The sequence below is a fragment of the Trachinotus anak genome, unplaced genomic scaffold (genome assembly GCF_046630095.1).
Source record: "Trachinotus anak isolate AG129_WGS33_773 ecotype Australia unplaced genomic scaffold, CSIRO_AGI_Tana_v1 ptg000002l, whole genome shotgun sequence".
NCBI classification, from domain to species: Eukaryota; Metazoa; Chordata; class Actinopteri; order Carangiformes; family Carangidae; genus Trachinotus; species Trachinotus anak.
Genome location: NW_027273853.1, coordinates 14,622,565 through 14,647,847, shown reverse-complemented (window position 1 = coordinate 14,647,847; position 25,283 = coordinate 14,622,565). Strand labels below are relative to the sequence as shown.

The following is a 25,283-nucleotide window of genomic DNA, read 5'->3' as shown; positions in this document are numbered from 1 at the left end:
AGCCTTGAAAAAACATTCAGACAAACGTCCTGTTAAATCTTTTATTCAACTACTTTAATTCAAAATAAAGAAACTACAAAGAGGGCAAAGAACACATTTTAGAAACTCATTAAACTTTTATAAGGAACCAAAGCATCCCATTAACACTTTCATTTGTACAAAGGCTACATTTATTTCTGATAAATTTCTATGACAAACTAAAATGCATATACCCAATATGTTTAAACCCAACAGCAGATGTAAAAACAATGGAATAACTGCTGTGCCAACATAATATCAACTGTTATACAGTAGGATAAGAGGCTATTGGCATTGTACCATCACTTGAAAGCACTAGAAAACTGACTGGGTTGGCACAGCAGGTCTTAAAGAAAATGAAGACTGCAGACAAAACTACTTGAAAAATATCTCCCACTCACATGAGTTATTTTCAATATCTTTTAGTTAGAACTACGAGTCATGGCCAGTGTTAAGTCTACTATTGTGACAAACAAAATAAAAAATGGCTGGTTTTCATACTTGTTCAGCAGTACTGTAAAAACCTGATGTCCCATCCCTTCATTCAGACATCCTTTCACTTGTTAAGCTCACATTCATTAAAAAAAATTTTTTTTTTGCCTGGACTGATGTTTTAGTTCCAATGGCAGGAACAGTCCACAGGCTCTTGGAAGTTGTACTCCACGACTGTGGCATTGCGAGAGCAGTAGAGTGTGACAGAGCGGGTTTGTAGTCCATTCTCGCGGCAGCACTTACAGAACCTGGCGTGACTGTTGATGTTAAAGTTGAATATGGTGGCAGACGGGCATTTCCCATCACAAGAGTACACTGTAACCTATAAGAGGAGGGAGAGAGGATGATGATGTGACATGATGCATCATGTTTTTTAGTTGTCTTTTTTTTTCTCGGCTAACTCAGCCTCCTCATTTCATGCTTGCATTTCTCTCTTCTCTCTCACCGGTGCATTACTCCTGCAGTCGTCTTTTCTAATGGTTGTCCGAATGGCCACACGTTTGCATGTTTTACCATCCTCTTTACCTACACACACATGTTCACACAGAAATAAGATGTACACACAGAGTAACGCTCAGACAAATGAAGATGCAAGTACAAACATACACGAAGAAACAAACACACACACGCACGCGCGCACACACACACACACACTGGCAAACGTGCTCACACAAAAATATACTCTTTGATCATTTTACAACAGAGACCTGTCATTCAAACAACCTGAAAGGTCTTTTTAGCAGGGCTCTTTGTTGCCCAGCAGTAGGATCTTGCTTTGATTGACAGTTGGGTGACGGGGGGCACAGTTCTCACAGCAGAGATCCCGCTTGCCAATTGGCTACTGACCTAAACTTAACCTTGTTTTAAAGTCAATCAAAGCTAGTTAAATGGATTCTGTGTAAGGCTGGAATGCATGAAAAGAGTAAGTGATCTTCAGCTTCTTCTAGTGGGTCACTGTGTTAAACTTGAGCTTATTTTGTCTCAGTGGTGTTAAGGCTTCAAACCAAGTCTTTGCCAGTAAAGTTAACATCACTCATTGTCTGATGGATGGTTTCACAGTAGATATTTATGCAGGCTTAAATGTTGTTTCTGATCCATGGTGCTTTGGGGGTTAACCTGAGAGAGGAATTACTCTTTCAAAAGTCAGACACACAAACACAAAAAAACAGACACACATTCACTCAAAGATTGCAAGTACAAGTGAATGAGTCATTGAGTGTTAGGGTGCCAAAGAGTCATTGCAAGTGGGAACAGTGGTGGTACCTGTGTCACAGTTAGTACTACCAGTGGGAGTTACAGGTTTAATGGTAAATGGTAAAACACCCACGCCAGAACCTGGGAGCATCATCAGGAGCGTGGCCGTCCAGTTCAAAGAACGTCGGGAGAACACACACAAGGTTACGTTTGGTTCAGAAAACACAGTTAGCGATACACACAAACACATAGAAGGATGGAATCAGTGCAGCCGGCAAGCACATGGATTTCACTGCTTTTTTTGAGCCACTCCAGGCAGCCAGCCAAGGAACTCAGTCATTTGATGTACTACAAAGAGCAGCTCAGCAGGGCAAATTCTAACCCCTGCACCAATTCGCTTCCTCATTGGTAAAATGCTCACCGTGGTGCACCCCAATTGGCCACACTGCAAGGTCACTGCTAAAGCAGGCAAGCTGGAGAGGCTGTGATGCCAAATCCACAGAGAGAAAATGTCACCACTGCATGTTTATCAAAGGTTTCATATACACATCTTAGAAATGTTTCATTACTCAATATCATTTGTAAAGTATACATGACAAACAGCTCACAGATCATAATCTTGAAAGCAGAAGTTCAGGAAGTGATATATTAACTTAGTAATGACTGTTTAATATTGAATGTAACCATATTTGATCATTTTATATATATATTTTTATTAATATTTCCTTGAGTTTGCACCAAATATTTCTTCTATCTGAGCTGTGATGGCTCCTGAATGTGTCAGCAGAAGATTTGGGAACAAACTGGAAAAGCCAGGGATGATGGGAAATGTAGTGATAGTCCAACAACAGGCTTTATCTCCACCCCCTACAACAGGCCACACCCCCAACCACTCAGCCATTAAGCCCATCCACTGCCAGGCAACAAGGCGCTCACCCATCTGATTGACAGCTCAAAGCAATACCAGAAGCACCAATTAAATTTGGAGACTCACATGTCCTGCAGCAACCATCCACATAGCTCTGAACCACACCCCCATTCTGCAAGAAGAGAATAAGATGAGGCACTAGAGTTCATTTTAAAACATAATACGGGTGCACCAAGAAAAATTAGTTGCAAGTCATAATTGTTACATAAAAGCTGAAAAGTTAGTAAATAAATAATCACTTACTCCATTAAAAAAAACATTATTGTGTATTAGAAAGCTTCTGAAACTGAATGTAAACAAGTGTCTTTAAGAGTTTGAACCTTAAATTCAGAAATATAGTACATTCAGAGGTCCTGACCTGAATACACTCTGTGTCATTGAAAGGCGGACAAACCACCCCAGAGGCAAGGATCACTGCTCCCACCGCTGTTTCCATGCAGTCGTAACGTGTACAGTTCTCCACCCAGGAACTCCCTGCCTGCACACACAATCAGAATCAGTATTTGCCTGAAACAGGCAGCATTAAGCACATGTGGATGTATTTGTTCTTACAGCAAAAAGCTCTGCTGTTCCGTTTTCATTAGTGAAAGTACAGGAAACATTTTTACAGGAGCCGCAGCACACCTGAGGGTCTGAGGATGGCACATACACCTGGTGCTGAAAAGATGATGCAAATGCAGGAATGAAGGACGAGCAGAGCAATGACTGTGTGAGCCGCATAATGTGTTAAATGTGTTGGATACTTACTGGTCCACATTTTTGAGAGCAGTTGACAGAGGTGATTTCCATGGCGTAGAAGCCAGATTCTGGGTCTCTGTGATTTAGGCAGTGGACAGTGTAACACAGTTCTCCCTCAAAGTACTGAACTAGAGACTGGCCTGGTCCCAACACTGTTATCCCTTGGAAAAGACACACTTCTGCTTTCTCTACACACACACACACACACACACACACACACACACACACACACACAAACAAACAGGATGAATAACTTAACTTTAAGTTTTTTTTTCATACTGAATATGAAGGTGCCAGGGAGCCTGGAAATTGAAGGTGTGGATAAATAATGTCTACACTATGTCACACCAGTGAAAGGTGTGTGTTTGTGTGCTTTCATGCATGGATTAGACATACGGCATGTATGCTGAGGACAGCCGCAGCTGGTGCTGCTGTCTGGAACCTCGACCAACACCTCCCCCTTAGAGAAAACAGAGAAAACAGCTGAGTTAACTGAATTCGCTGACTTTTTCTTCCTTCTAGCAAAGATCTGATTAGATGGTGACTTGTGATGCAGCTTTTTGCTGACTTACCACCTGACAGTTGGGGAAAGAGCTGTCCTCACATTGGCATTCTGGGAGCGACAGAAAGAAAATTAAAGAGAGAGCTAGCGTGACGCTTATGCAAGTACATGACAGGCATAACAAAGTCTGAGATTATTCCAATCATCAACTCAACACAGCAGTGAACTGACACCAGTAACAAATAGGATTTATGTGTGTGCATGTGTGTGTGTACCACAGTGGTGCTGTGGACAGCAATGCCCAGGTACAGTAGTTTGAACCAAAGAGAGACCAGGTGCACAGCTCACAGGTGATTCGGAGCACAGGCTGACATCACACACTGCATCACATGGGAGAAACTATAAATATACATGCAGACACACACACACACACACACACACACACACACCTACACACACACAGACACACATACAAACCTACCACAATGGTACTGTGGACAGCAGCTGTTGGTGGTGTTTAGATCCACGGCCAGAATTTCTCCATGTGAGCAAGTTGGAATAGGCTCAATACATGACTCACACACTGCTCAGACAGAAAACACAAAAAACAAACACAGTTTTGTTGCTGTAATTGATGGAAAGATCAGCGATGGAGCCATAGCAGATGGCCAACCTCATGTCAAAGACTTCCAGTTTTAGACTGACCTCTGAACCATGATTAAAACTTACCACACAGGTAAGAGTAGCAGCAGGATTTTTGCCCCCTGACCTCCACTAGGAACTGATCTTCCCTGCAGTCAGGGGCAGAGACAGGGGGGCACGCCATGGGGTCACACTCTAAAGAAGACCATTTACAGCACAGTGTTTAGTGAAAGTAAAAGTTGAGTCCAAATATCACATTTAACAGAAAGTTCCAAAAAGTCTGAAAGCTTTGCAGGAAAATCTGAAAAAAGGAAGTTTGTTTGTACCACATCGGTACTCTGGGCAGCAGGACAGAGCACTGTAACCCATCAGTAGCCTGTTCCCATTATCACAAGGTGGAACTTCGCTGTCACAGATGGTCATGTTGCACTCTGACAGGTAGTGAAGGAGCAAAAAGAAAGGGGAAAGAAAGAGATAATTTAATGGGTCTTATGTTCATTGAAATATGATGTTTGATGCCTGAAAACAGAATGGATACCGGTTGGCTACAGGACTGAACCATCATCAGCAGTATCATACAGCTATAGACTGAGACTATGAAAGTGAATGAAGAAAAAAATATTAAACCATCATCTCTGCATCACAATCTCTCAATTAGGGACCAAATGATTTGCTTGCCAACATTTAAACTCACCACAGATCTTCTTGGGGCAGCAGGCTCCTTCTTCCAGTACATCCAGTACATACTCTCCCTCCCTCTCACACAGTGGTGTAGGGACAGAGTTACAGTCTGGTTCAACAGCCACCACAGAACCATTCTCCATACATTTGTACAGACAGCAGCCGCGAGCAGAGCCATTCCACACCTCACCCGGGGACCGGGGGTTACCCTCATTATCTGTGCACACTAGATACATCACAGTCAAGTAAATACACTTACGATGAAGCTATATGTGACTCTAGGAGTAATATAAAGCACAGTCCAAAATTCATTAAGACTCTCTGACAGTGTAGTTTTCATCACAGATGCACGTAATTACTCTTTCGCTCACCACAGCGATCCTCAGTTACGCAGTAAGGGGAGTCAGCTCGATGCAGAATGGTACCACTGCGGCACACACACTCCTCTCTGATGAAGGAGCAGGTGGTTTCCTCATAGTACTCTCTGTTCAAACAGGTGCGGCTGGTGCAGGTGCTCACACACGGCTGATACTCTTTTCCAGGGGGACATCGCAGTGCTACAGGATGACAGGCGCTTAGCAATGCATGAGCAAATGAGAAACACGAGTACATCTGCATATGTGTGTGTCATTTCTTTGCCTGTGTCTCCTTACGGCAGAAGTTGTGTCGTCTCCAGCTGATGCAGACTTGATGTGTGTAGCAGACTGCCACGTACGCCGCCAGAAAGTCACACTGGTGATCTTTGTAGTGCAGGTCCCCTGCCCACATGATGTCGCAGAACTGCTCCGGAGGCACCTACAAATGCACAACAAGGCCACAATTATGTCATGCTTAATTATTTAAATTATTAATTACCCTCTTTATTTATTTAGGTTATTTTATATCATACAAAATGTCATAAAAAGATCTCTGGTGATGTTGTCAAATAGCTTGTTTTATCCGACCAACAGTTCAAAACCCAAAGATACTCATTTCACAATGATATAAAATATCAAATAAAAGACAAACCTAAATCCTCACATGGAAGAAGCTGGAAACAGAGAATGTTGAGAGAAAAAGACAAAGCAACAGAGCACAGGCTTTACAGTAAAAAACGCTCTGGGAATACTGTAGCTACCTTGCTGTGGCATGGTGTGAAGGCTCTCTGGCTGAGCATGGAGAGACAGGTGGAACAATCCCCTGTGGTGCAGTTGTCTCCGACCCTGCGTGTGTGTTCAGTTTCATCAGTGGTGTGCACTCTCCACGCCTGCAGGAAGAGCATCATGTCTCCCACCTCTCTGACCACTGTGCCATTTGGCAGCTTCAGGTCATCTTCTGGGTTCCCATCACAACAACCTGGCATAACCGTCAGACACATGTTTGGTGTATGTGTCGATGTGAGTTAAACAGCTGCATTGTCAGTATATATAACTGTTGAGTGAGATAATGTGCTTGTGAAGCTGCCTAATTAAACCAAATGGCTCTCAACATCTCAAATTGTCATATCCCATAATGACACAAGTCAAAGTGATGCTGCTGTTTAGACATTAAGCCTTTAGGTGCTGATAGCTGGCACTCAGATAAATGAGGCTGGTGCTGATGCAGTCAAAGCTGGTGTGTGTGTGTGCGCGCATGTGAACTCACCACACAGGCCTCGTGTGGGCACAGATGCATTATAAGGAGTAATGTACTGCAGCACCATGATGCCAGTGCTGTGATACCACTGTATGCTGACTCCACCAGGTGTATGAATCAGGTACATGCTGCCTGTGTCTTCCACATAAAGGGAGTGACGGGAGAACGGGAGCCTGGCAGGTCTGTAGTTTACTGTCACCTGGAGACAGTTGGACACACAGGTGCACAAGAATCACATCACTGGTGAGGGATAAGTTGAATTTTTGGCAGTAAATTAGGTAAAGAGGGTCACCTTGCGATCCAATCGGTTGATAATGATTCTGTAGGAGGAGGTAGTGATGTTCAGCTTTTTAAAACAAAGGCCAGATGTTCCACCTGTTGGACTCTGTTGCAGAGTGAAATTAGAGAATGTAATAATACATGATTAATATCTATTGAGTGAGTAACTTTTGATCCTGATGCAAACACAACTGTAGGGAATGATGGGGTAGAGAAAAGACTGTACTCACAGTTCGTCTGATGGAGTTCACACTCTACAAAGAAAACAAAACTTTTCACTAACAAATTTGTTATCTTATGATATAGTTCATATTTAATTCTTAGCATGTTACCTGACTGGTTGGACATTTCTCCACAGTGCCAATAATAGTCTCTCTGGGCAGGTTAACCAGGATGTAGGAGCCGTTATCATACAAGGCTACATTGTTGCCATCAAAGGTGATCACACGCAGGTCTGACATCACAGTGCAGCGGCCTGGAAAAAGCAAATAGTATCAGTAAAATCAAACAGAGATCATCTGAGCGAACAGCAGATTCTAGGCCTTCCTATTACTGGACCAATAGGAAAGTCTCATTTTTAACATAAACAACCAAACCCTACAGGGGCACTGCCACTGAGGACAACAGGGGTCTGTGTTGATGAGGATGGGCAGGCCCAGCAGACTGCACTGGGGCTGGGTGGTGTTATAGCGACAGTGGAGAGAGGAGTTGTGAAGCAGCAGCTCTCCATTGAAACAGATCAGCTCTGCACACTCATCGATACGATAGGAGTATGGGGGCTGTGGAGACAACGCAGACAAACACCTGTTGTTTTAGAAAGCATGTCTACATGCTGCAGCACTCCTTTATAGCCATCTGCAGCCTTATTTTCATTAGTAAATACAAAATATTTTTGTACATTAGCCATCTCTGTCCACCTGTACTAGGGTCAAGGTTATATGTATTGTGATAGGATGTATATTAGTAATCAAAACATTTTACAATGCAATATTCATACTATAATTTCCATAAGTAGCACATACAGCATTTCATAATTTAAACCTCACTTCATTCTTCTTCACAGAGGACGATCATGTAAGTAATCAATTACAAAGTAAACATGGCATAACTGTCGCAATCAAGTTCCACACAGATTTATCTTGCAGCCGTTTGTGTGTCTGAACATTGACCTTTAATTACGACAGCAACACTTACTGTGCAGGGAGTGGTGGGGAAGAGGACCGGAGGTGTGGTTGATGCTTCTTCTGTTATAGGAGAGATGCCAGGACTTGTGACTATTTCTGTGGTTGTCAGCTCATACGTGGGCTCCACAGTTGTAGGAAGTGTTGCTGTGGTTGTCACAGCTTCTGTTGAGGTGTCCGTTGGGGTGGTGGTCTCTATGGTGATGGTTGTATCTGCTGGTGTAGGTTGAGGAGTGGTTGTGGTCGCAAGGACAGGAGTGGTGGAGGTGGGGGCAGTTGTAACAGCTGTGGTGGGTGAGATTGGAGGAGGTGGGGTGGAGGTTATTGGGGTAGTCAGCTCTGGTGGTGATGGTGTGGTAACGGTGGTGGAGGTAGGACTGGTGGTAGAAAAAAGGGTGGTATGGGGTGGAGGAGAAGAAGTAGTGGCCTCAGTGGATACAGTGGTGGGTATTGCTCTGGTGATCGTCGTAGTGACCCCTGTGGTTTGGGTGGGGGTCATTTCAGTTGTGCTGAGAGTGGTTGTCTCTGGTGGGGTAGAGGGAGCAAGAGTGGTGAAAACAGTAGTGGTGGGCGGAGCAGGAGGAGATGTGGATGGAGATGGGGTGACATGCTCAGTGGATGATGTTGCAGTGGAAGTAGATGGAGTGGTAGTGGTGGTTGTGGTTGTGGTTGTTGTAGGCCTGGTAGTAGTGGAGGAGGTAGTTGTTGGTCTAATGGTGGTGGTGGTTGTGGTGGTGGTGGTAGTGGTAGTCGTGGTGGTGGTAGTGATAGTTGTCGGCCTTGTGGTAGTAGTAGTCGTAGTGGTTGTTGTAGTTGGTGTTGATGGTGCTGCAGTAGTTGTATTGGGCCGCATCACATATGCAAAGGGTGTTGGAGTCGGCGGAAGAGACACACCTACAGGGGACAATTAATATTACAAGAAAATAATAAAATTTATAAGCGAATCCTAGGAAAACACTAATCTATATGTTGTGTGAGAAAATTATTATCTTTTTATGACAGTTTTAAGCCAACCAACTCATCTGTTGTACTCACAGTCCTCTGTGTAGACACATCTTCTAGTGACTTCATCAAGGACCATGTTCCTAGGACAACGTGGGAAGCAGCCCTCCACACTGCAACATACAGAAGCTATTTCAGCACTTGAGAGTCGATTATGTTGGCTGTATAATGAGTGCTTTTAATGAGGCAAGCCTCTTACGGAGGCAGGAACTGGCAGCGTGTGGCATCTGGGTCACTGCAAGTGTGGACACAGGGGCTCGCACAGGCCTGGTAACGCCACTCACACATCATACGGTAAGGTATCACAAAACTGCTTTCTGTCAGAGAAGAGGAAAGAATTTGTGATTAGTTGGTGTTTGCATGTATGAATATGCATGTATGTGCATGTTGGGTACACTAATGTGTTTCTGACCCTCCAAAGAGAGGCTGCTGCTCATTTTGAAGCCCTCTGAGGTGTCATATCTCTGGGCTCGTGCAGCAGTCCGTGTCAGTGTCAGAAAGACTCCAGGTTGGCCAACAAGCTCGAATGAAGTGTGACCAGGCAGAAACAGCCCCTGGTGCTGGATAAACGTTGCCCTGCGACTAAACTCCGCCCCACGACTCCAGTGCTCCAACTGCAGGCGGCTGCGCCCAGACACAACAAGGAAATAGTTTGGTCTCTCTGCAGACTCCAGTGACACCACAGGTACACCTGGGAAAATAATAGAATGGGGGTTAATGTAGCCCAAAACAAAGAGCAGCAGTGGGTAATTGTGTGAATGTTGATGCTCACGTGTTGTTCTGTCCTTCAGCAGGCCTGCTGTGATCATGAAGTTGAACAGTAGGCCTGGGGCAGGCAACTGCCCAGGTCTCTCTGTTACCAGAGGAAACACTGAGCTGCTGGTGCGATTCACTCCTAACATGGTGTCATTATAGACTGCACTCACCAAGGAAAATGGGCCATTGCCTAGTTCTGTGATTTAAGTGCCAGAGCAAGAGAGGAAATGATTGCAGTGACAGGCTAGCAGGGAATCAGAGTGTTTGACATTTGGAAACAAAAATCAACAAAAATCAACAAATAGCTTGAAAATTATCAACCCATACCCATACATACCTTGATTATAGTATTCACAATCATAGGCTGAAAGAGAGCAAGACAGTTCCGAAGTTATAAAGCATTTCAGTAACATGGATGTGATCATAAGACAACATAAAATGAAAAATAGCAGAATAAAGGCTAATGCAGAGAGGGACTTGTGACAGGGGGTCAAAGAGTAGACCAGTGCACTATAAGCATGTGTGTCTGTATGTGTGTACTCACGACAGACAGAGGGAGATCGCCAGTGTATTGTGACCCCCTGTTGACAACACTTGTGTGCATACGCAGCGATGGACGTACAGAGACACTCACAGTCTCCCCCACGGTTACAATTGCAAGTGTCTGTCAGGCAGTTCCTGTAGAACCAGGCCACATCCACCTGGAGGGTATGTATGCATGCACACACACACACACATACACACACACAGACACAGACAGACACACATACAAACAATCATAAAGCGAACCGGGCCAAATCTCGCTGGGGGATACTGGGGGAGGTCTTGTTTAGAGGGTGAGTCGTTCTCAATAATTCAGACAGGAATGGAGTGATGAGATATCAGGATAAAGGAATGTGGGTCAACCTCTGGTGCAGAGGGGATCGGATGAGCTCGCATGACAGACAGTTAGCAGGACCTCTGAGTTTCTGACAATTGGTACTCTAATGCACATATACCACATATGTCACCAGAGCAAAATTTTAATCATTATTATAATGATTTTAAAAGAAATGAGGAGAACAGATATTGATTAGGCAGTATGCTGCATCCTGGCTGCAGCAGACTTGCACTTAAATATTAAAGTCATGTTACTAAAAGGGTGCTGCTGACATTTAATCATTTTTATATATGCTACGATATGCTTATGAACAATTTAAAAAATCTGTTAATAAAATCTGTGAAATGTGGGGCAATATGAGACAAGTCATAAAACTTATCCTCAATACAGATATTATTTTATTGTAAGTGTATCAATTGTTTAGGTTTGAGGACGAACATCGACTGTTCAGAAACAGATTCTATCTGGCTTCCTTCTCTCCAATTAGGATGCAGAGAAAACTACAGTGAAATCACAAAAATGGTGATCCTTGGCTAACTTCAGTGGTGTTTTTAAAATTTTGTTTTGAAAAGAAATCTGAGCAGCTAGAATGAACATAGGATCCACTGTCTTGAAGTAAGAGCAGAGATCAAAGCTTTGAAATCCTCTGAATGTACTTATTTGTGTGAAACCATCATTTCAATATTAACCCAAGTAAAGAAACAAACTGCCATGATAAGAGCAGGATCAGAGGAGTTGCCTCTTTGTCCCCCTAGAATGATAAGTACATGTGAATGTTTTTCTCACTACACTGTGGACAAATGTACTGTACCAATATTTGAATGCTATAGTTACAGTATCAAATAACATAAGTGATAAAAGGTGCATAAAAGGGAATTGATAAAAGGAATACAGAAATAATATCTCAGAGGAACCCACTAGACTTTAAGAAACACTTTCCCAGAGTGAACATATCAGGGCTATTTCATACAAATTAAATGCAAGTAAGGCCACATGATTCACTTACTCTATATTATTTTATTAACAGATTGCAAATAAATATGTTTATGCTGAGTGTGCCTGTTTCTCATTGAGAAAGGATTAATGCTTAAAGCCGGTGCAGTGATAGCCCAGTCAGTAGGAACAATACACAATCAATAATCAACTGATAAAAAAACACATTAAAAACTTCACCAGGGACTGTTAAACAGAAATATGCAAGGATTAGCTGCTGCACATTTATTATGTTCTCTACTGAAAGTGTTATTTATTTGCACAATAATAATAAAGTCAAGTAAGTGTATTAAGTGCTCCAGTGTGATCTTTGACCTCAGTTTTCATGGTTTATAGCCCAAATACTGTTTTTGTGCATATATACATGGCTCCATCTGCTGGCCACAATGAGAAATACTATACTGTAATAAAACTGATGTGTGTGTGTTTGTAGATGTGTGTAGCCTTGCATCTGGTGTGGCATTTGGTATTTATCTCAGAGGAACAGTGTGCTGGGATCAGTTAAGAGTTGTTCCCATAACCCCTCAACAACCTCTACTCCCCTGTTGCAGCAAAGATAACCTTTCTACAGCTGCTTTCACTCTGAAAGGACATTTGTATGGTTGTGTGTTTGTGTGTGTGTGTTTGTGCATCAGTTCAATGGCACTCACCACGTTGTGACAGGGCGCAAAGACATCGCTGTAGAGGAGAGCACATTCCCTTTTGGCATACGGCTGTCTCCCTAAGTCCCCTTCACACGGTCGCTCAACTACATAGTCACTTTCGCACTAAAACACCCAAGACGCATACACACACACACACAGAAGGCGATCAAGTGTCTGATTACTCGTAAATATCACAGTGGACACGAGGGAGACATGCACACATAAATTACAGGAGCAACAGAGAGCTAGAGAGGAGTGAAAGACTGAGTGAGTCAGGAACAGAGAAAGACAGAAAGGGGGTAAATTGATAATCAATGGAGGAGAGGAGCTAAGCTGACTCATACCTGTCCCAAGGCCCAGCTATCTCCAAAGGTCTGTGCATTACTGACTTCCATGCGGCTAGAAGTGGTCATATCATTCACTGTCACACTGTCAAAATTTCCACATAGCCCGCTGAGAAGACCCTGGGGCAAAAAAGCAGACTCTGAGTCATGTTTTTGAGTTCCTTTCATAACAGTCTATGTCAGAGGACAATGAAAATGTTCATAATCAAAATGTACTACTCCTAGTCCAGACCTTCCACTGAGGTCCAGCTCTGATGTGTACAGTCGTCTTGCGGTCCCAGAGGATGGTCAGGTCCTGATTGGAGAAGTGGACCACAGTGTAGTAGCCTGCTTTCCACAACTCAAACTCTGACCCTCGACCTACAACAGTGGACGGGCTCTAAGGCCGGACAAAGTAGTGTTAGCAGGTGTTAAGGGGAATCACTGTATTTTTATTGATATATTTGTGAGAGGAAAAGAAACACAAGTATATAGATTTGACTGATATATAGAGAGCATGACTGTGTGTGTGTATAGCACGTACAGGGTTGCCAGAGTTGTCAGTGAAGTAGATTTTGGTGAGTCCCACGTGAATGACCAGTATTTTCATGCACACAATGCCGCTCTCATAGCAGTCCTTGTTTTGGGCAACAATGGACACATCGATTTCTCCTGCACTCTGATCACAGGAGAAGACAAAATTTTACTCTTTTAACAAAAGAAAGTTTAGACAGCTCCTCTCATCTCTGTCCCACAAGGACTATACAATATCTAAAGTTGTTCGGTCACAATTTACCCTTTACAACATGGCAGATTCAAACATGAGATTTGATTCTACCTTTTCAGGAAACACTGTCATTCTGGATATGTGAGAGGTGACAAGAAGATGAAGCAAGTCTAGACTAAAAAGACACAGCTCTGACCAGCTTCCCCATAGTTTTCTGATCTGTCCAGTCTGCTGGGGCTGAATTGGAATGTCTGTTCTGCTAATTCTAATTCTATATCCCTGGGAGCGCAGGAGCCCTGGGGTTTGAAGTGAACACTGGTCTCTTTGTGCTGCTACAGCTTTGCACAATGTCTGCTAGCATTAGCACACACACACACACACACACACACACACACACACACACACACACACACACACACATACACCTTAATCTGCTCTAATTAAAAAACACTCTCTTCTTGAAATTTCTCTCCCACATTGTCATTCCTGGCCAGGAAATGTGGAGGATGCTTTTCCAACATATCCCATCTCACACACACACACACCTCTCTAACATGATCTAATACAAGCACTCTGACACCAAACCAAATCCATAATTTTGTCACTAGAAGTCAATAATGCCATTTTACATCTTTACTTGCATGTCCAACATTCAAATGTGCACACCAGTAAGTACTTATAGAGATACACACACACACACACACACACACACACACACACACACACACACACACACACACTCTCTACTCACTTTAAGCAGGTACACCTGACAATCAGAGTGGTAGTCATACTCAAGGCCATCAAAGGTGTGATAGTGTCTGTCACTGTAGACAGTACACACAGCTGGACATGGTGAGTAGCGGCAGTTAAAATAGCCACGGTGACACACACTGAAGAGATGGATGTACATGAGAAGAGTAAAAAAAAAAAAAAAAGAGGTAAGACAAGAGCACTATTTCATGCTGCCCTCATTGTACTATGAATTATACATTTTTGTGTTTAGAGATTTAGTTCGTTCAGAAATAGTTCTAATCCTATATGGAAAACAACACATAATAAATGCAGTAAAAAAAAATAATTAAATGTAAATAATATAATTGTGTCACTGCTCAGTCTGGTGTTTCTCTTGCTATTGGAAAATACAAATGGGGAATGCAGTAAAGGTGTATACCATTTGTAACATGGTGTTTCCACAATCTCTCCAGGCAGGTATTCAAGGCCCAGCCAGGCACAGGGACAGTTCTCTGGGTAGTAACACTCCCCATGGTGCAGCACCAGCCTTCATGGACAAAACATAGGTACAGAGGCACAGAACATGAAAACATGTGATTTAACACTCATATCACATGGAGTAAATTTCCCAGTTCTCTAAGTAAAACTTATGTATGTATATAATACATTTGGTAATTATAGGTGTGGAAAGTGAATAAGATAATCTACCACTGTGACTTGTCAAGCTGCCTTTGATGAAGGCTTTTAATTCCCAGCTGACAAAAGCATACACTGCTGTAAATGTTCTGTTGTCCTTCATTGAACATTCCTTTCAAAAGGCTATACCTGTGGTTTTTGACCATCAATTACCGATGACCGCTGACAAACACTCAAGCTTCTATGCAGCCACTGGTCTCAGTTGTTGCAAATAGCTTTTTCAAGTTGTTGCTTTTTACATTCCATGTATTTTACAGAATCTGAAAGTAGATGCTCATACAGTAATGAACACCAAGAAGTGACTCTCTGGAAGGTAGGAAGTCACTCAAAAACTTATGGTATGTGTTGGAAAGTGGACCGGATGATTACCTTTAAAGTCTTTTAAAAACACAAATACATAACATTGGAAGGCAGCAGATGCTTTTTTTACCCAGGAGGGCAGACACAGCCAGGGATGCATGGTGTGTTGGGAGGGCAAGTGAGGTTCAACATCAAGTTACGGCAGGTTGGTGCACAGGCCACGCCTCCTCTCTGCTCAGTGCAGCTGTGGTACACTTTCCCCTCTGGACACTCTCCGACCTCTACGCTATCAGGCTCTACAATGTGCATGCGTGCACACACACACACACACACACACACACACAAAAAATCAATGCCCCTGTCGCCTTAAACATCAACTCCAACAGCCAGTCATGGGAAACAAGCTACAACTACAGACATAAGGCTCCTGATTTCAGCAAGAGGGACAAAGCATGAAACAACACTTTGTTGTTGGAACAAACGAGAGCAGGAACCAAAGGGAGGGGAGAGTGTGGAGAGGTTACCTTTTTCCTCTGGCACACACTCCATCTTCCCATTTCTGCACAGGCTGATGGAGGAGACAGGAAGGGAGAGAAAAAGGAGTGAGTGTTTGAGAAAGAGTAATGTTATCAAACACATGGATAGTTTAAGTGCTCTACATCTCATTTGGCAATCACTAAAGCTCCTCTCTGTGCAGTTTGGAGAATGGCCATAGAGAGTTTTCACTTTTTAGTGCAGGTCAAGGCCAGCTGTGACTCACCAGGGGCCGGAGGCGCTGAAGGTCACCTCCCCTGGCTGTGACACACCACCCATGGAGTAACAGTGACACTGAGACCTGAGGAGAAACCAGTGACATTATTGTAATTACATTAACTAATGTACATAGTTTCTGCCAAATGGCAATTGATGACCATCATTAGGATGATATATGAGGTGGTAAGTCTTACAGCTGCACACAACGCTGGCGCACATCGTCAAAGTAACTGCCGTCTGGACAGCCACACCCCTCGGCACAGTCGTCACGGTTACATGTCTCAGTGCTTGACAGAGCCCGACAGGAATGCCCACAAGATGACACACAAGAGTGGTACAGCATACCACCAACACACATCACTCCTGCATACGCACAAACACAAAGTAATACAGATTTTATATAACCCAAAGTAAATTCAATTAGTCATTAAGTCCATGTTCACTGCGCTACATCTAAGATACATTTCCAGTGCCATGCAATGGACAATAAAGGTTTTCTGATTCTGATACAAACACAAATGCTTACAACATATACTAAAGAACAGTTTTAATTTGTAACCATCTCACGTAATATTTTTAAATATAAACACAAAACAGTAAAAATAAAAGCAATCCAGAAGCGAAACACTTACCACATTCAGAGACATGTGCTCTAAAATGTATGTTGACTCCGTGTTTGGAGCAGAGGTAAGCATAGTGAGCCAGCGCTGTGCACAGACAGCTGCTGCCACAGCGACAGGCCTGGTAGCGGCACTGCTGCTGGTAGATGTTTGGACTGATGTAGCCATGACATGGGGCAAAAGCATTCCCCAGTAGCACCTCACACTGGGATGCAAAGAATACTAGAACACACAAAAACACACAAAACACTTTTGACATATTTACAGTACTAGTCTGAACAAACTCAGATGGCCGGCAGCCAAAACCTGTACAACTCCAGGTGTATAGTGCAGTATGTAAGCCTGCTGGCAGAGGTTTATTCTCTTCATGTGAAGTATTTAATTTAAGTTAAAATAACTTGTACAGTCATAAAAAGAAAATCAGACCATAATTACCATTGTGTTGGTTTATCTCACATGGATCTACGATGGGGAGGTTAACTGGAGCTATGCAAGCAAATGACACCTTCCAAGCATTGGCATGAAGCTGGGGAGTACCCTCTATCATACCTGCTGGAGACCTGCACACAGACACAGACACACTGTCTGGTAAAGTGACATTTTTAACACTGAACTTTAACTGCAAAGTGCTTGCTCACAGGAAGTCATCTCGTAGATTTCCATTGAAGGTTCCACAAAGGCCCAGCGTCTGTCCACGCCATTGGCTGTCCAGCTGCAGATAGACCCGCCCCCCTCGACCATCATAATGCAGCCTCAGACCAATCCCTACCTTCAGTTGTGTAAACACAGAGGTCAGCTTCCGCACCTCCAATGCATCTATATGCCCAGAAACAAACAATAAAACCCATGATCAACAATAAAATAAATACAAAGAGGGTGTATATAAAAATGATTTTTTTTCTTTTTTTATTTTGAGCACAGTAAAGTAATTGTATGACATATAAATTAAAAGCTTTTGTGACTCCTACCATCAACGTAAGGCAGGACAGGTGCTGGGTTGATACCGATTATCACCTCGCCCTCTCTGGTCAAAGTGATCTGATGACCCACATCTTCATCCAGCACCACTGTCACTGACTGAATACACACCTGCTGCTGTAGACACACATACCATTATAGGAAGACTAGTTACGTCTCTGTAGAAAGGATACTGCAGGGTTGGTGCATGTGTGTGAGCCATAGACACAATACCTCTGCACAGGTAGTATACTGCAGTGTGACAGTGAATCTGCTGCCGCTGCGGCTTTTTGCGAGGACGTACTGACACGCCCCCGCCTGGACAAACATCCTACCATCAAATGTTGTCACAAACACATCCCCCATCACCGAGCACTCCGCTTAGAAGAGACAGAGAGTGCTGAGTTACTGAATCTGAATCCACTTATTCGTCTTTTGTTTCTAAATGGTCTTAATGGATAATCTTACCTGTGCAGTTGTTCTCAGTGCAGTTCCACACCCCTCCCATGCACACACTAAAAAAGAGCAGCACTGTAGATTAGCGGCACATTAACCATGCTTTATGCTCACTGGGGAATACACATCCACACTCACCAAACACTGCAGCCCTGTTCAAGCACATGTCCTTGTACATATGATGTTCCATGGTAAACACATGGACACTGAGAAACAGCGATACATGTTCCATTCTGAAGAATAAGACCTGTGGGAGAGAGGATTGGAAAACAAGAGTAAATTCATGGTCAATTAACAGAGAACAGAGAACAGAAATTAGAAATGTTTGTGTTTGAATACCATCAGGACAGTAGCAGCCATCCAGACAATGCAGGTTGGTTCCCAGACACTCTTTCTCAAATGTACAAGTGGGTGGACAGCAACTGATACAGTCTCTGTAGACAAAACTCTCCTCACAGCCATCATCTGCATACAAACACAGGCACACTGAGTTTTACACAAAGGCAGATTACAGAACATGGAGAAAATACATACATAACATAAATGTATGAAATAACTAATCTGTTTTCACAGAGAGAGCAGAGCTATTCCTGGACTAAATTGAGAAATTCATTTAATTAATTCAGATTTTTGTTGATGGCAAATGGTTTGGAAAAATAAAGCCTGTGTTTTAAAAATACGGAAAATACATTAGGACACAAGATTCTTATAGCACTGATCTTCCATTTTTCAAGTGTCAACAGCTGCAATGGTAACTTACTACAAGAAGGGAAGCTGTCCCTCCACTCCCTCACTGGATATCCAACATGTGAGCAGGCCCGAGTGTACTCAACCAAGGCTCGACAAAATGTTTCCTCATCATCAGATCTAAAAATGAAAAAATGTTTTTGTAAAACTTGGTTTCTGTACAAAAAAGTTTTATTACTGTAACTGGGCTTACACTAACAACACAGAGAAGAGGGTGAAAAAGTACCAATAAGAAATGCAGCGTGACTTACACACAGAGGTCAGACACACAGCTGGCCACAAAGGGATTTGGGTCAATGTTTTCATGGCACGACAGAAACGGGAAGAAGAGAAGTGCACTGCATTTCTCTATGGCATCCTGCACAGATTCACAGTAAATACAATATGGTTTGAATACACATGATATAATAAGAGATGCAGAGTTATGTGGTGGGCCTAATTTAACTTATTACATTCCTTCCTTTGCAGTATATGAATCACATGTCAATATTCAGCTGGGGTGCACGCCAATAGTAATAATGAGTGCAGTGAGTGTTTCTGTGGTTCTTACATCCATGTCTGACTCAGACTGGCAGGGCCCATTGAAATCAAGATCCACAGAGGGGCAGGCTCTCTCATGAGGCAAATCCACTGCCCAGCTGTTAGCAAACACTGCAGATTCATCCGTTCGAATGCCTAAAACACACCATCAACACACATACAGTATGTTGGGATACCTAGCACGTATGCCCAGACAAAAGCCACCAGAAACTGTTAAAATGCATGATTTAGCACATACACAGGCTCAAGATCAAACATAAAATAGAAGTCTGATAAAAGAGGAAATCTGATTAAATTTGTGTGTTTGTAAATCCACAGTGAAACCTAGTCTATAGCAGCTTTAAAGCCAGAGCCTTTACACTTGTTTACTCTCTATCTCTGAGCTCATCCAAACTTTACTGGACAGCTCTCTGCTCAAACAAGCAGGGGACCACAGTTCATATTTCTGGTCAGGAAGGATTCTTGCTCCTTCCAGCCATTCAAACCCAAACTATCAGTTCTCCACTATCCTCCCACTGTGGTCTTTCCAAGTCCCACCGCTACTATAATTGGCCTGAATCAGTGTTGAGTGTATAATAATAATAATTGAGGTGAGTGGGTGCTGAGAGAATGGATAAGAGGATGAGGGGCTGGTCAGGCCGGTCTTACCACGAGCTGTGGTGAGGTCATCGCCAGCAATATGGTTAAAGTTCCCACACAAGCCACAGGGGGCACCCTGGTGCTCCTCACTCATCTTCAGGTACACACCAGAGCCTCCGTCCCAGGCCAAAGAAAAGCCAAACACACTCTTCACCAGTAGGTAATCAGCCAGTCGCTCAATGAACACACCTCCTATAGTCTGAGGCAGACTCAGCCTGATATTTCACAGAGACAGATGCATAAAGAGAAATCAGGGTGACCTCTTTTAAAAGAATGATAATAATGCTCTATTATGACTCTCTGGTAGGTGTGTACAGGTGATGATTGAAAGTTGTTTTTTTTCCCTTTCTGTTCTTACAGATTTGCAGCAAGATGTTTTTATTGAAGAATCTCAAAATCTTTTTTTTTGCAGTACAAACTCACACACACACACACACACACACACACACACACACACACACACACACACCTGCGGCCTCCCTGGTGGACCTGATATCCAGAAATGTGGATCTCCTCCTCATTTGGGAAGAACAGGCTGAGAGCTCTCGGGCATGAATACACACTCCCGTCACACACTCTGCTGTTGTGGACCTGGGAAAACAAGAAAGATGATGGTAGAGAATTCAGAGAAAGGGTCTAAGGATTGATAAGCCACAATCTGTCACCTGAGCTAGCCATCAAAAAACAAACTTAGGCTATGAGTATCAAACAATTTATGACAGAAGATACAAGGAACAGACACACTTGAGGACCTCTAATTACAAGTAAGGCTGAAACACTGAATGCTAATTAGCATTATTTGTCAGATTTAAGGTTAAGGATAACATAAGGATAATATGCTATTCTATTTCCACAGACTGTCAGTGGCTTTCAGCCCCAAGCCCATTTGCCTCTACTGAAGACAAAAGTCTTTAAAAACAGGCCACAAACATATAGTTTAATCTTTAAAGAGGCTACATAATTTCCTAAAAAGCGGATCACTATAGTTGATAGTGCAGCTCACTAATGTATTTTCAGTAGTTTTTGGGAAACAATGGAGCTTAGAGGAGGAGCACAGAGGAATAAACTATCAGGCTCTGGCTAAACAGGTAAAAGCTGTTATCAGGACAGATTTGTTGTTAGTTTTTTTTTTCATAGGATCTGTAGACAATAAAAATATCACCATACTTTTCCTTCCAATGGGATCTAAACAAACTAAACAAATGAAGGTTGCAACCTACTGTCACACCCCCCTTGTATACCCCCTTATATAACTCCTGTTTGTGAAAGTATTGTTGGTTGGTTTAAGTATTTAAATAACACTGCATTGAACTGCTTCACATGATTCTGTGTATTGTTTTAGTTTCATTGGAACCATAGTGTTGCTGTAAAAGAGCTTGCATTCTGAGCCAAAATACTGTGTATGTTTAAGTGTTAAATACTGATTAAATATTTCAGTGGGTAATTTTAGATCTGTATGCTCTTACCCACACTGTGTACTGTGGTGTAGCTGAGTGGCAGTCCTGGGCCAGGATGTAAGAGCAGGTTCCAGGGAAGTAGAAGTATATTCCATCAAATGTTTCATAGTGGTGCTGACCCCAGGATCTGCAGATCCCGTCTCTATCCTGGCCCTGGTTAGGTACTGAGAGGAAAGTGGGCAATCTACTCAGACAAGATTCTTGAAATCATGAAGTGAATCAGAGTCATGTGGTGACACAAATTAATTTCAGCAGAAATTGACACTTCACTAAACCATGAGAACAAGTCATACATTGTATCTGTTTTATCATCTTTATATCTTTCATCATCTTTTATTTCATTGTACTTATCAGCAGTAAATGAAAACCTGAATTTTCTAAAAAGCCCTTTGTTACAGGAAATCCCGAGAGCTGGTTATGCCAAGATGCTGCCTAAAACCGTTCCCAAATTCTGAGGAGGTGGAGGCTGGAGACAGTGAGTCACATCTTCTAATCTTATCAGAGAGTGGTTTGTCATGGTAATGGTAATCCAGAATGATACATTTGGTAAATGATACTGTATATATGTTAATTACAAAATACCCACATTTTAATTAAAATGTTTCCAGTGTTATGTAATATTTTTAAAACATGTTTTCTGTGGCATCAGGTCATTACCCTGATATTCAAACTTTGCATTACAACTGGGAGTCCTGATAATTTGTCTTCGAAGGTTTTATGGTCTTTGTTTTCTTGAGTTTGATAAACAATCCATGTTTTTTACCATCTAACCCTAACCCATAGTCAATCTCAGGATTTCATTTTAAATTTCAGTTCAGTTAGAGGTCCCTCGGGAACTATATTCTTTCCAACATGTGTGTCAGCACTACATTAGTTTGTGACCTCAGATCTCCTGATGTACTGTATAAGGACTCTGTTCAGAATATAGAAACCAGAAACTCCATCACTCAGCCCTTACCCTATTACTTTAGTTCAAGAGATTTTATATCTGCTCCTTACAGGAGTTAAGTGTATGTATGTGTGTGTGTGTGTGTGTGTGTGTGTGTGTGTGTGTATGTGTGTGTGTGTGTGTGTGTGTGTGTGTTGAATTGGAGGGTTTTGGATTTATTTCAACAAAAAGAGATAGAGAGAGAAAGAGAGAGAGATCTGGGTAAATCTGATGATTAATGCTGGAGTGTGTGCAGGTAATTAACGTTTGCTGAATGATCGGAGAGTATGATGTACACACGAACAATCTCATACACACATTCATTCTTATATAGCTATATGGTGTGTAACTGTTTTTGAAAAGTTGTGAGCATGCTAACCAGCCAGTCTGTTTCTTTCCAGGAATGGGGCTGTAAGTCAACCATAGGGCTGCTGTGTGGATGATCTTCTTGCAAATCTGAGTCGACACCAAAGGAAGACATGTAGGTGTGTGTGTATTACTCACTGATCTGGCAGCGGTCTCCCAGTGCCTGGAACTGAGCACAGTCACACACACCACCCTCCTGACACCAGCCACCATTGAGACAGCCGCAATATTCTGGGAAAGACATGAAGAAACTCAAGTTCCCAGACAGTCTGGGTAATGATAGTTTAAAGCTTTTATGGATGCATTCGGGATCACTTCACACGTAATGCATTTACCTGAAGAGGCATCTCTGGCTGTGTAGTTGTGTAAAATGCTGCGTGACAGAGTACCCTCCGACAGCAGTGGTCTGTATGTCTTGGAAAACAATGAGAAAACAACACTGAGAGCTATTCCTTAAATGTTCCTCAAGTTTTAACAGCATCAGTGGCGCAGTCCTGTGCAGTTGATGTACCTGCTGCTGTAAGTTAAAAGTTGAATCAGGTTGAGTGGGAGAAAGTGTATGTGTTAGCGAGTGTGTTTCATCCTTTACAAAGACAGCTTTGTGCCGATTAGGGTGTTGTGCGCATGTGGGTGCCCTGACCTCGTCTGGTTCTCTTAGGTGTAGTGTACCAACCTCCTCCCCGAGGAGATCCCGTTTCCTCCGAAGTGCATTAGCCCTTCTGCACACACACAAACATGCACATTAGTGGGAAGAAACAGTCAGAGGGGAGACTTAAGTGCACTTTACACCACTTGAATTCAGACTCCAAACTACTTTTTACTGAACCCTCACACGCACAAGTGCACATACACACACACATACGCACACTTGTATGCTGTCTCTGTTACACACACTCAAGTGACACAAACAGAAAGTGCTCATGCAGTCATCACTGTCAGTCTATAAAATTGTGTGAGAAGGACTTGTGAAAAAAACCATGGGTATTTCTTTACACATTATTTATATTTTAGCTACATTCTTAATGACAGAGAATCATTCGTTCCTTTAATTTACCTCTGTAGTCTTCCTTCTGCCACTGATAGTCGGCTCTGAGCTCCTAAATGGAAAGTTAGCACAGTAAAAATTAAATTGTTAACCTGTCAGAAACCTCATATAAAACCATTCATAGCTACAGTGGCAGATGAGAAACATTTTAGTAATTCACATTTGAGTCATTTGTAATTATTTAGCAGTTATATACCATGTTAGGGCATGAAAGAGCAGCAAGGAAGTGCAGTTTCCTACAATATATGTTTTATTATATTTATAAAAGCAAATGATCTCCCCGACAGATGATAGTATGGATTAAACAGACACTTCAGTCCTATAACAAGCTAAAGCTTGATACCCTCAAGGGTATTGTATAATATAAATTATGTTTACTACTAATGTTAAATCTGTTCATATCTCTTCACGTTTTTAAATGTTGTTCGCATCCATATTTCTGTAGGCAACTTAATTACACTACTGTCACATTTGGAGAACTGAAGCTGTCAGACTCACCCTCAAGTAACAGCAAGTGGGAGACTGAAAACGACATGAGAAGAAATCGTTTTACTGTCCACTTCAAGTTCATCTCAGAGTCCGAGAGGAAGTCCCGCCGAAACGTTAACGGTGCATGTCAGTGTCCCGAGAGGAAAGGGTTTGGGTTATGTTTGGCAGCACCGGGACGATGGCTGGTCTTCGCTGTGAAACCTACCTGGTGGCGACAGCCCCCCCCCACCCCCCGAGCTGATGACGAGTAGGCTACACCTGTAGGAAAGCCTGTTTTTGCTCCCTGTCACTCCAACATCCTCAGTCAGGCTTGGCCGCTCACCTCTCTGGTCTCTCTCTGTGTGTGTGTGTGTGTGTGTGTGTGTGTGTGTGTGTGTGAGTGTGTGTGTGAGAGAGAGAGAGCCCGCAGGTCTGTCGCTCCATCACGCAGGTTTTCACCTGTGGTGTTGCAGGTACGTTCGCGGACCACTTGACCTGGGTGGGACACTTGGCGTAGATAAACACAAGAGGTACATGGCGAAACCATTGAGGCGGGGGATTGAACTCCAGACCGCACGTTGCTGTTACAGGTGCGGTAATTAAAAAGACAGTTTATCAGGAGCCTTTAAACAGTGTGAATGGCTCAGGGAACATCAACCAGAAATAAAGCTAACCTATAATTTAATGCGTCACCAGACACAAAACACACAATATAAGGCAATTTACAGGAAAAACGAAAACTTCAGCTATCCGACTTGAAACTAGCTGGTTTAGCACAATGTTTAAGTAGCATAAGCTGACTGAATGCAGCTTATAATGTAAATAAAATATGGTTAAAATTCATACTTCCGGCAGCGCATTCACGTCAGCGCAGGTACATGTGCCTGTGAACCCCACATGAACCCCTCCTGTTAAAACCTTTGGTGTGGCTTCACTGAGATGGAGAGCCTACAAGCTGCTGAGGGGCTGCAGCCTGACCCTGAGC

The 25,283-nt window shown here is 42.7% G+C and overlaps 1 protein-coding gene across 6 annotated transcripts; it reads right to left on the bottom strand.

Moving 5' to 3' along the window:
• Positions 1-27: 27 nt before the first annotated feature.
• otogl (otogelin-like) lies at positions 28-25,169 on the bottom strand. Of its 6 annotated transcripts, none has more exons than XM_071500266.1 (58): positions 24,329-25,166; positions 23,840-23,882; positions 23,426-23,504; positions 23,121-23,199; positions 22,924-23,016; positions 21,501-21,655; positions 20,504-20,625; positions 20,044-20,249; positions 19,406-19,530; positions 19,107-19,213; positions 18,869-18,975; positions 18,448-18,573; positions 18,247-18,355; positions 18,121-18,167; positions 17,887-18,032; positions 17,664-17,790; positions 17,334-17,511; positions 17,131-17,255; positions 16,708-16,917; positions 16,270-16,438; positions 16,083-16,157; positions 15,847-15,890; positions 15,453-15,618; positions 14,766-14,873; positions 14,346-14,484; positions 13,412-13,546; positions 13,121-13,267; positions 12,889-13,008; positions 12,551-12,667; positions 10,572-10,728; positions 10,365-10,391; positions 10,044-10,223; positions 9,684-9,962; positions 9,471-9,588; positions 9,305-9,384; positions 8,283-9,163; positions 7,690-7,867; positions 7,421-7,563; positions 7,319-7,342; positions 7,102-7,194; positions 6,819-7,008; positions 6,313-6,530; positions 5,849-5,990; positions 5,567-5,752; positions 5,209-5,421; positions 4,841-4,945; positions 4,602-4,709; positions 4,354-4,455; positions 4,148-4,252; positions 3,943-3,983; positions 3,767-3,830; positions 3,380-3,558; positions 3,185-3,289; positions 2,991-3,110; positions 2,699-2,744; positions 1,774-1,845; positions 956-1,035; positions 28-832 (listed from the first exon to the last, which is right to left on the bottom strand). In XM_071500266.1, exons 1-58 carry the CDS (start codon positions 24,399-24,401, stop codon positions 632-634), a joined length of 7,914 nt encoding a protein of 2,637 aa, XP_071356367.1. In that variant the 5' UTR covers positions 24,402-25,166; the 3' UTR covers positions 28-631. The 6 variants fall into 6 exon arrangements, 5 of the variants coding, with proteins under 5 accessions (XP_071356367.1, XP_071356376.1, XP_071356393.1 ...); XM_071500275.1 differs by having other exon boundaries at positions 23,459-23,504; XM_071500292.1 differs by lacking the exon at positions 4,148-4,252 and having other exon boundaries at positions 24,329-25,167.
• Positions 25,170-25,283: the final 114 nt, after the last annotated feature.